Genomic DNA, 12436 nt, shown 5'->3' with positions numbered 1-12436 from the left:
TGTATATATATGTATATATATATTATTATATTAATTATAATTAACTATATGCAATTTTTCTTTAGCAATTATACTGAGTTAGTGCAGGTAGTCCATAAAAATACCTTTTTTCCATGTCTCATTTCTCAAATTTGTTCTCCCTACAGCTGCCACATTTATATTTCTAGAGCATATCTCTGACACTGTTACTCTCCTCAAGGACCTGTAGGGTCTCCCAATAGAACTCTTGTCCAAAGTTACCAATGATGTCTTAATTTCCAAGATCCATTGATCTTTTCTTAGGCCTCAGTCTTCTCAATCTCTCTCTTCAGTCTTTGCCATTTTTGATGACTTTTTCCTCCTTGATACTCTCTTCTTTGAGGGTTTTCAGGATACCACTCTCTTCTGGTTCTCCTTTTATCTATTAAGTTACTCTTTTTTCAGTCTCCTTTGCTAGATCCCCCAGTAACCATGTCCTTCAGCCACAGGTGTCCCACAGGGTTCTGTCCTAGGCCTTCTTCTCTTCTCTGAGCTATACTTATTCACTTGGTGATCTCATCAATTCCAAAGAATTTAATTACCATATTTTGTTGATGATTATCAAATATACCTATTCCGCCCTAACTTCTTTGCTTATCTCCAATCTTTTATCTCTACCTGTCTTTTGGATATCTCAAATTGGAGACCCAATAGAAATCATAAACTCAACACATGTTAAACACAACTCATTATCTTCTCCCCTCCCCACCTCCTAATTTTCCTATTACTGTCAAGGGTAATTCCAGCCTGTCAACCATCATTGATACCACAGTATCTCTCAACCCCTGTATTCAATTTGTGGTTAAGACCTGTTGATTTCACCTTTGCAGCTTTTCCCAAAAATGTCCCCTTCTCTCCTTTGATACTGCCACCACACTCATGTCTGGACTATTGCAATAGTGTACTGGTAGTCTGCCAGTAACTTGTTCCCAAATATTTATTTGCTCATTGTCTTCCCCATTAGATTTCAAATCATTGAGGCTTAGAGGATGCCTTTTCTTTTAAACCCTTACCTTCCATCTTAGAATCAGTATTGTGTATTGGTTCCAAGGCAGAAAAGCAATAAGGTCTAGGAGATGGGGGTTAAGTGACTTGCCCAGGGTAACACAGCTATGAAGTGTCTAAGGGCAGATTTGAACCCAGAACCGCCCATCTCTAATCTTGGCTCTTAATCCCCTGAGACTCATAGCTACCTTCAGGGCTGTCTTTTAACTCTTTATGTATCCCCAATGCTTAGCACTAGCCTGCCACCTAGTAGGGGTTAATGAGTGTTGACAGACTATGACTTCTAGGAAAAAATACAACCTTCACTATTTGGCATTGAAAACCCTTCACAATTTGATTACATTCTGTTTGTCTAAGCTCTTTGCATGTGATTGCCTTTCAGGCTTTATATTTTACATAAACTGGAATAGTTGTTCTTACTTGTATTTGAACACCCATTTGTCATGTATGTGCCTTTGTTTAGAGTGTCCCCTTCCTCCTATTTCCCCCATTCTGTCTCTTATAATCCATAGCCTCCTATGAATCTCAGCTCAAAGCCCAAATCCCATAAGAGCATTCAGTTCCCCAAATTTCTAGTGCCTCCTGAAATTGCTTTGCATATATTTGGAATCAATTCAGGTATATAAATACTTTTCTTTACCCAATAAACTGTAAGTTTCTTGAGGGCTGTAATTGTTTGATTTTTATCTTGGAAAAAGCCCAGAGTCTGGCAAAAAGGAGGTGCTTAAGAAATGATGTTGTCAAATCTGGCCTCAGATACTTTCTTTTTTTTTTTTTTAACCCTTAACTTCTGTGTATTGGCTCATAGGTGGAAGAGTGGTAAGGGTGAGCAGTGGGGGTCAAGTGACTTGCCCAGGGTGACCCAGCTGGGAAGTGTCTGAGGCTGGACTTGAACCTAGGACCTTCCATCTCTAGGCCTGACTCTCACTCCACTGAACTACCCAGCTGCCCCCACCTCAGACACTTTCTAGTTGTGTGACTCTGGGCATGTTACTTAACTCCAATTGCCTAACCTTTGCTTCTCTTCCACCTTGGAACTGAGATTTAATATTAACTCAAAGTCAGAAGGTAAAGATTTTAAAAAATAAAGAATAAATGAAGTTAAGAATGAATAGTCCATGAAATGTTCCTTGCCTATCCCATTCAACCATTCTTCCTTCCTTTAAACACAATGGATTTTTACCAAACTGTCTTTAATATATTATAGCTTTACCTGAGCACAATTGAATTTTCAATTCATCATAGGTACATTGAGTTCTATTGCTTTACTCACCAACTTTCCTAAGGGAGGAATTTCTTTTCTTTGTCTTAAAACCACCTCCTTGGAAATGGAATGTTTGTCTCCTAGTTTAGTAATATTAGTCTGGCTGGTCATTCTCATTTTCTTCCAGGAGATATCAATAGGACAAATAATATCATGTTGAACAAACCATAGCCCTCTGTAATATATAATGAACAGAAAATTTGACTAGGGTATAAGATCAATATGAATCCACAGTACAAAATCGTAGTTTAAAAATATGGCCTAAAAGTTCAATGAAGTCAATAACTTCCACAATATAAGGCTCTAGTTTTACTGTATTTACTATATCTGGAGATGTATGTTGATTAATGATAGCCACATTTTAGGAAGACTACTGGCAAGCTGAAGAGGATCCCCACAAGAAGATATTCATGATTAAAAGGGTCATGAAAACTAAAAGCATATGAGAATTAGTTGAATGAACTTGTGCTAATAATTAGCCTGGAGAAATGATCATTATGTTCTCCAGATATTTGAAGGCTTGTTACATGCATTAAGACCTGGACTGGTTTTCCATGTACCCAGTGGAGAAAACAGAATACGGAGCAAAGGATAGACGCTGCAAAGGAACAATTTTAGTTTTAACATCAGGGGAAAATTTCCTAATAATTAGAAGCTATCTAAAAGAAGAATGACCTGTCCCCAAAGGTACAATATTTGCTCCTCAATTATCAGTCAATCAATAAAATAAATTTTTAAAAATCAGAACCTACTATGTTCCAATCACAATGAGAAGCATTGGATCATTAGTAATCTTTAAGCAAAGGATGGATAGCTCTTTCTTGGATGACTTTTTGTTCAGGTAAAGATTGAATTAGACAGCTTCTGAGTCTCCTCTCCAACTCTGGAACATTCTGGAATTCTATAATTGAGAGCAGAGAGTGTATTACCTATTTGAGGTCAATAGAAGAAAAATCTTTCTAACAATTAGAATTGACTCAAAATGGAATAATCTACCTTAGAAGATAATGGGCTTCATTATTCTGTATGTCTTCAAACAATGACAAAATGACTTTTTTTTAATGGATGTAGTTATGCCTCAGGTAAACATTGAACTACATGACTTCTGAAGTCTATTCTAATTGTTTCATTATCATTTGTGCAGTCCACAGAAGCATAGAAAATGCAAAATTAGTAAGTGTTTTATATGTACCTAGTCATTTCAATGAAATTATAAACTGAAGGTCAGAGACAAAGGTTTTTACTTCTTCAATAACCCCCTGAGTAATTGAATCCAGTAATGATTCAATTAATAATAATCCAATATGATCCCTTAAAATCATATTTTGATCATCCTAAGGTACACATTACAGTGCTCTTTTCCTTTGTTCAGAGCGGGCCTCATGCTCAAGATGTACCCTTATTCCCCATTCCCAACATTCCTATTTAATAAATACATATCTTAATCAATAAATATTTACTAAATAGTCATTGTGAGAGGCAAAGAGAAAAATGAAACTGATTTTGTCCTGAAGGAACTTAAATTCCATTATGAAAGATAAGATGTACATAAATAAATTCATAAAAATAGCATAAGGTAAATATATTGAAATTTAATTTCTCAATGCCAACTCAATGTCTGGCTCCAAATTGCCATTTGGACCACAAAGCCTCCCTTTATGCTCTACTACTACCCAAATTGTAAGTTATCTCTCCCTTACATGAACTCCCAGAGCAGTATGTACCTCTCATGGAATTAATTGCATCTTACTTTTAGAATTATTTTAGTAATATATGCCTCAAACTCTGCTAGACTGTATTCTAAAGACAGTGATATATTGTAGATGAAGATGTATTGTAGATGAAGAGGTTCACACCATGCTAAAAAAGAATCAGATGAAAGGGCTAGGGCTGTTATGTTCAGAAACAGGATTTTGTCTTTAAGTATTTTTATTAAGTAGAAAAAATATTATATTTATTCTCTTTGGACCCAAAGACCAAAAAAACTAGAATGAAACAGATTTTAATTCAACATAATGTGAAAAAAAGCTTTCTTACAATCAGAACTGTCCCAAAGTAGAACTGAAAGCTAGAGTCAAGCCTTTCTGCCACTGTAGATCTTTGAAACAAAATCAAAATAACCATTTTTCAGTGAAGGAATGCTATTGAAGGAATTCATATTTCCATTATGACTTAGATTGTTTTTTTTTCAGTTCTTAAGAGCAAACACTAATTTAAATAGAAAATTTAAAATGTTTTTGAAATTTTTTATTTTTCTTAATTTCAAATATTTAATATTAAAATTTGGCATTTTAAAAGTTAGTTTTGTAAACTAGATATATACTTAATAATAACTTATTTATCATCCAAGAAAAATGGGATTTATGAAGTTTATAATAATGTATTGAAAATATTTTGCCCTAAGGACCTACAATGTTTTGTAAACAAGTATATGTTTGTATGTGTGCGTGCGAGCATGTGTGTGTGTGTGTGTGTGTGTGTGTGTGTGTGTGTGTTTCTGTCTGACACCTAGCACCAGGCCTTTCACATAATTGCAACAGGTATAATGAATGAATGAATGAGGAGATAGAAAGTGATCAGTGAATAATTCATTTCTATCAGTTGACTTAAACAAAATAAAAATCTTTGGTCTGAAAGGATGTCCATTTGCTTTTTCCCTCACAGTGACTATGGCTATGAGCGACACAGCAATGGTCAGTGCCTGCCTGCATTTTGGTTCAATCCATCCTCCCTCTCAAAGGATTGCAGCCTGGGACAGAGTTACCTCAACAGTACCGGGTGAGTGGGCCAAGGGAATGCCCTTGAGAAGTTGACCTTTGCTGTGTTCAGCCAGTGTCTGCAAGCCTGGCTTCTGATCAAAGGGTGTTTGAAGACTTGTTTCAGCGGAACATAATTTCACTGACTTTGTCCCTTTTAATAATGCAGCAATGCTTTGCATTTATAGTGCAACTTTCATCTGACAATTGTCAGATCCCAGCTGCATATAAAGAAGTGTGATGTGATCTTTGGGTAATCATAGTAATAAATAATTCTTTGCATAGGTTTGATACTATCACTTAATCTCTTCTGCCACATTTTATCCTCCCCTCAGTTCTGTGAAGAAGAGGTGGACTTATCCCTATTTTTCTCTATCAACCAAAAAGTAACAGAAAGGCTTGGTAATTTCCTCAAGGTCACATAGTTAGAGAAATGGACCTCCCTGAGCCACCCTGGAGGTCCAGCTATGGCACTGGCTGAATCTTCTTGTGTTAAGGAAGGAAAGAATTCTTATAGTCAGAGAAGATCTTGTCACAGAGGAAACTATAAGACCAACCCCTCTATGTAGAACCAGAGATTGCTTAGCTGAGTTATGAGTTGCTAAGCAGAAAGGTCTGAGATGAGAGGTAAATAGATGAAGCAACGATAGAGAACCATAGTTTTCAACGAATATATGAATAACATGATCTGAATCATGTAAAAAAAAATAAATTTTTGGAGAAGTAATATTTGAATTTTACCAGATGCATGATCCAACCAGCAGCACTGCATGCTACATACACATGTGCATGTCTCATTAAGCTAGTCCAGCTTTTATGGAAAAGCATGCAGAGCTCCAAGAATGGTTTTGAATACAATTTTCTTCTCATTAATGATCTTTGAACAAATGCTGGAATGACAAGACTTCAACAGTTTTTGTTGGGGATATTAAAGAGGAAATTCTTGTATAAGCCGAAATAGATGGTTTCTGGATTCCATTCCATATGTGAGATTTGATGAAGCCATGAAAGCTGGTGCCTGAATTTCTAGATTGTTGCTTCCCACATTGAGTTGCTCAGGTGTGGCCCACACTAAAGGAATTAGTTTAGAAGAAAGCTAGCTTAAATCAGAAATATATTACCCTGAGGGAAAATGAGAAGGTGGTTAATCTCTTCACGGAATGACTCTTTATTTTATGCGAGGTCCAAATCAACATGTTCTTTAAATAGCAAATGTTCCCTAAATACTAAAAAAACTAAATTTAGAAAAAAATATTTTAAAATGCTTATAGATTAGATCAGTGATTCCCAAACTTTTGGCCTACTTCCCCCTTTCCAGAAAAAAAAAAATTACTTAGCACCCCCTGTCACATACTATCACCGCCCCCTTACAGTTATTCACCACCCCCAAATGCACCTGTGGCCATCACTGCTCTCCTAGATCACTGCAGCACCCACCAGGGGGCCAACTTTGGGAATCACTGGATTAGATTTACACCAATTTCACACACTCCTTTTCAGTAACACTATATTGCTCAAAGCAAAGCAAGATATACCTGGTAAGCTAGTATGCTAAGTGGCCTTGTATTAATTAATCTCTAACTACAAGACAGTAAGAGCTCCCCTCCTCAGACTCTACAGCACTTTCTCTTGTGCTCATTATCATGGGATATCCCCTGGCAAAGCCTGACCTAGGAAGAATTAGCCCAATTGTTTACGGGAAGCTATTTATTTTATGCCCCTTTCCCAAGATTTTCACTCATAGAGTTGGCAGCGTAAAGAACACTGGGGAACCAGGATTTATGATGGAGCTCAGCCCTTGATAAAACACCTGCCACCGACCCCAGAGTCATCATTTTAACACACGAGGGCTGTCAGACTGGAGCAAGAGCTAGAATGCCCTATTGATCAGTGATTGATCTCTTTCTGGCCAAGTACTTGACACTTCAAATCAAGTGATCATTAGTTAGGACAGAGACCTAAAATTACTTTCTTTGAGAAAGGGCTTCACAGCACCATTTCTACCTGCTAATACCTGTAACCAACTCAATATCTGTTTTAAAAAGAAGTCCTGGAAAGGGAAGATTCTGCCTTTTCTAATGCATTGACACAGTTGTGCCATGCCAACAATATTATGAACTTGTTTTCAGTGTTTAACACTGACATTAATCTCTTGTTATTATTCAGGATTTCAGTTGTACCTGATAATGAACCATAGCTATCCATGAGATTTTCTTGTAAAAATATATTGGAGTGGCTTATCATTTCCTTCTCCCATGGATTCACTGGATCCTTTTGTCAGGCAGTCAGAGATTAGGTGACTTACCCAAGGTCACAGCTAGGAAATATTTGAGGTTGGATTTAAATTCCAGTCTTCCTGTCTCCAGACCCAAGGAGCCACTGAGCTGCCTCCTTGACCAGCTGAACTTAAAATGAATTATTATCACTTCAGACCTTCCATTGATGGAAGGCAGGTAACTTAGTTTTCTATCAGAAGAGATATTCAGGTGACCTAAATTAACACTGACAGTGAATAAAATGGGATTGTTGTTAGCTTGGTCAATGTGACGTTGTATATATATGAAGATGAACAGGTGTATGCATTTACCTTTATTCTGCTCTTTTTCTCCATTAATATTTGGATCATGACTTTAGAGCTGGAAAGAACCTTTGAGGTCATCACTCAAATTTATCATTTTACTAATAAGGAAAGATAAAAGTATCATTTACTAATAAGGAAAAGAGACCCAGAGAGGTCAAGTGACTCTCTTGATAATAAGATTATTATTTAATAATTACATAAAATGATATGTCATATAACATAACATACAATATAATAATATAATACATCAATATGATAGCACACGATAATATTATAATGTGTATTAATAACTAAAGACTATAAAAAAGCTCATCATAGCAACTATGTTGCTTGTATGATTTTACCATGTACATAGGAGACCACTTGTTTGAGGAGGATCTTTCTGGCCTCATTTTTGTTTTACTAAGTAAAATGCTTTTTAAGTAATCAACAAAAAAAACAGTAGAAATTTGTATTCTTTGCATCTTTCAGTTCATCACAGGACTGTAAAGATATGGTATGCTATAAAATATATGTAAAAACCTGTCAGTTCCAAGGATATCCTATGTGTAAATTATTTTCATAAAGATTTTGTAGCAATGGAAAAATAGTCATATAAATCTATATTTATTGATATCCTCTAGATCTCCTTTTTGTGTAGTAATAACATCTGTAATTTTTTTCTAGTTGTTTGGCATCTTAACAACTTTCAGATTTCATGAGGATTGATCCTTTAACACGCTCAAAATTATGCCACCACCAAAATGTATCTTCTCAGAATATATATGGTCATATCAACATCTTTTCCAACATTGTTTTTTGTGTGTGTGTGTGTTTTTTATTCTTTCTACTTTCTTATGTAGTGCTTTGAAACTAAAATACTTAAACTGAGACATTGTTATTCTGCTGTCAATATTAATGGGAAAAATAATTTTTAATAGAAATGTTGACAGATCTTTTGTATTTTTTGTTCTTCCATCTCTGTGAAGAAAATTTGGCTTTTTCAGGTCTTGTACCAAACTTTCTAAAACCTCCTTCCCCACTTACTTCTCTCTGTTTTGAGGCAGTATTGTTCTTGGTTTCTCTCTACCCTTCTACCTGTATGTTATTAAATAGTCTCTTCTCTAACATATCTTTGCCTGCCAAGGAGGTCAAGTTTTCTAGGTTTAAGATGGTTGGTAGGCCTTGTTTCTTCAGTCTGGTGGCTATTTTAATATGTCATAAACCTTTCTAGAAAAAAGTCTGTGTTGATGTTGGCTTCTTTTCCTCAATCCTAATTTTCTGCTTTAATAGCTTGTTCAAAAAGGGCAAGTTGGAATTGCCATGATCACTGTAGAATCAGGAGGGGACCACACAGGACTTAAAGCTATTTGCATTTTTTTTCCTCTTCGATGGATTTCTGTAACTAATTAACTCATTACCTTATGAACATCCTATTGGTAACAAGTCTCTCTGAATTTATGTAAGGTAAATTCTTGAAAAGAAAATACAGGCAATCTCTAGAAACATACTCAGTCTTTCCATTTTAATAGAACCTGTCGGAGTTTGCATTTCTTTGATATAGCCTTTGAAAAGTCATAGTTATGCTATGGGTTCTTCCATGGTATAATGACATTTCAGAGTAAGATTTTTGCATGTCAATATTTTCATCTCTAAAAGGAATATAGATACGTGTAATGTATATTTAATATTTTAATATTTTTCTTCAGTATAATCACATTTTAAAGATTAGGTATAGAGCATTTATTATATCTTTACTGTATTCATGTCCATTCTGATATAAATACAAGCAAAAATGACAATATCTATGTCAAGAAGATTATGCTCTAATGGACAGGACAACATATTAAAAAAGTCTGGTAAGTGAGTAATGTTTGGCAGGAGTGATTAGAGATGGAGTAACAGAGACAGTACAGCCATGGAGAGAAAAATTCAGAGAACTGGAAGTTGAAACAGAAGAAAAGTGAATATGAATGGCCAAGACACTTCAAGAAAGAGTGATGCCTTCTAGGAACTCACCAATTAGAGAAGGGTCTGTAGGAGTGGAGACTTCTTCCTGGAGAAGACTATTGACAAAAAGTTAGAAGTGTCTGACTGAAGATCAAGGAAGCAATTTCTCCTCTAGCCTCCAGTGCCTTGTCTATTATTTCATGACAACATATTACTTTGAGGGTCATGCCAGATAAAAGGTGTTCTTGCCCAAACTGATCCTATTTATAGTATTCTTTACATATATTCATATTCAGTCTTATCTTAACCAAACCAAATTTATCAGTGGGCATCAAGAAGGATAACACCCTTGAAATATAGCTAATGAAACTTACCTGGTGCAGTTTATTTCTAAAATCCTGGTTATGGGGCCTCATAAAGAACTTCTTCTGTAATTGAAACCCTACTCACAAAAGATGCTGAAAAAATGCTTGTAAGTATCTATAATTTCCCTTAAATTTTGCTTTCTGAGTTTTCTTACTATCTTTGGATAAACTTTGCTTGGAGTCTACTGACACTGACATAGTGAAAGATGTGTTTGGTCACATTCTTTAGTTATCTTAATCTGAACCATAATATGATTTAGATCACATAAGTCCAACTTCCAATATTTACTAATTTAATAGGATGGATATGGATAATGGAGATAATGAATTTTTATTAATCATTAGCTACAGGTTTTGTGACATAAAGTGTTAAGTTCTAGAGATACAAAGAAGGAAAAAAAACAGTCACTTCTTTCAAGAAACCTATATTTTAGGGGGCAGCTGGGTAGCTCAGTGGATTGAGAGCCAGGCCTAGAGACGGGAGGTCCTAGGTTCAAATCCAGCCTCAGACACTTCCCAGCTGTGTGACCCTGGGCAGGTCACTTGACCCCCATTGCCTACCCTTACCAATCTTCCACCTATAAGTCAATACACAGAAGTTAAGGGTTTAAAATTAAAGAAAAAAGAAGAAGAAGAAACCTATATTTTAATAGAGGAGACAGCATATAAATAAATAGACAATGCAATATACAGAAGGAGCCAAAGAAGGGATCCTTAGAGTGGCTAGAAGAAACAAGAAAATTTCTTATGGAAGGTAGCATTTGAGCAGTCTCTTGAAGGAATCCAAGAATGTTAAAAGGTGGAGATAAAAAGAGAAAAATTCTAGGCATGGAGTAGGGGCAAGAGCAAGAGGCTCAGAAAAAAGGAAATGATTTCCAAAGGTTCAGTAGGTGATAAGCAATTTTTACTATGACTTTCCATGACAAATGATTCTCAAACTTTCCTTATAACTACTTATGTTAAAGGGTACTGGAGGAATATTAAGTCTGAAGAAACCCACAGAGAACATACTGAAAATATAGATGTATGATTTATGATGTCTGCTAGATGTCATCTATGTAAATCTATAAATATAGTCAAAAGATTTACATAAACGACTGGGCGTTAAATCCATAATGATTCATTAAGGAAGCTGCTCTAAGGACATTTGGGGGAAATGGCTAAACATCAAGATTTGTATCAAGGCATACACCTGAATGCCATAGAAACAGACTTTTGGAATGCACAGACTGAGAGGACTTACCCAGTGTTCTGTTTCTGGAATTCTTATAATCCAATAAAAATCTAACAGGTCAAGTGTGGAATATTTATTCTATTAATTCTAGAACTTTTTCCAAAGCTTAATGGGTACAGAACTAATTTAAGCCTACTAAAATGAAAGAAGATAGAGATAAGACCTGAGATTTTATTGCATCAGAGAACTCACAGATAAGGAAATCATCTACCAAGGCAAATAGACGTGTTCTTTTCAATTGACAATCTTTAAGAATTGCCTAGGTCACTGAGAGTTTGTTAAGGGACTTGCTCATAGGCACAAAGCTATTATATGTCAATCGTAAGGCATCACCCTAGGTCATCCTGGCTCTGAGGCCAGCTTTCTAGTTGTCTGCTATGCTGCCTCTTATTGGCTTTGATATTAATATGGCAGAGATGGTTAGCTGCACAGTAATATGGAGGGTGCTGGTTTTGGAGTCTGATGAGGAGGACCTGGGTTTAAATCCCAGCTCCATCCCTTAGTACAGTGTGACCTTGGGAAATAATTAAACCTTCTAGGTTTTCAGTTTCTTCACTTAGTAAATAAAGGATTTGTACTACATTCTTACTCATTATCCTTTTGTTTCTAAATATATGATTCTTCTATCATCTTTTGGTCTTACATGGAGCTAATTTTTTACAATCTATTCCCACTTAAGAAGGTCTCAAGGTCTTATTTTATTTTCAGTGAGAAAATAATAGAACTATATGATCTCTAAAATTCCTTCCTGCTAAAAAACAAAACAAAACAAAAAATATTAAACTGAAGATATCTCCATAATTTAATACCTCTCTTTAAATTCTAAAATAGAGCAAAATAAAACTCCATCACATGTCCCTGTGATGTCCTGTCCTCATAGACAGTGGACTGCTTTTTATAGAGCTGCCTGCCACAACCGGCCAATTATCATTAGTGGCCAGTTTGTCCCTAGCTCATCAGATGTGTCAGTCTCTTTCTGGCCATCTATATGCACCTATATCAGACTGGCCCAGCTAATCAGCACTGCAAGTTTCTAAATCACAGTCAAGATAATTAGCAATCACAAATGCAGGATGTTGGTCCTTTTTGTGACATCAAGACAGGGTAATCTCCTAAAAGCTAATCTGTTTGCAGGTAGTAATTTCCCCTGGTTTCCATCACTACCAAACATATGAGGAGAAATCCCACAGAGGACAGTCAGCTACACAGTATTTAATCAGACAACTTACAAACAGAAATGGAGAAAATGGTGAAAGTGGTTTCCATCATTGCCTTTTTCTGTAT

At 35.8% G+C, this 12436-nt stretch overlaps 1 protein-coding gene across 4 annotated transcripts in view; it reads left to right on the top strand.

Annotated features, from left to right (window-relative positions):
* The window catches only part of SORCS1 (sortilin related VPS10 domain containing receptor 1), a 746046-nt gene that overhangs the window by 627333 nt on the left and 106277 nt on the right, over positions 1 to 12436 (top strand). For all 4 annotated transcript variants that reach the window (XM_044665551.1, XM_044665550.1, XM_044665553.1 and 1 more), the window contains exon 17: positions 4952 to 5065. In XM_044665551.1, the coding sequence (XP_044521486.1) occupies positions 4952 to 5065 (114 nt within the window). The remainder of the gene's footprint in view (positions 1 to 4951; positions 5066 to 12436) is intronic.

The sequence above is a fragment of the Gracilinanus agilis genome, chromosome 2 (assembly GCF_016433145.1).
Source record: "Gracilinanus agilis isolate LMUSP501 chromosome 2, AgileGrace, whole genome shotgun sequence".
NCBI classification, from domain to species: domain Eukaryota; kingdom Metazoa; phylum Chordata; class Mammalia; order Didelphimorphia; family Didelphidae; genus Gracilinanus; species Gracilinanus agilis.
This window is presented reverse-complemented; position numbering and strand designations above follow the sequence as displayed.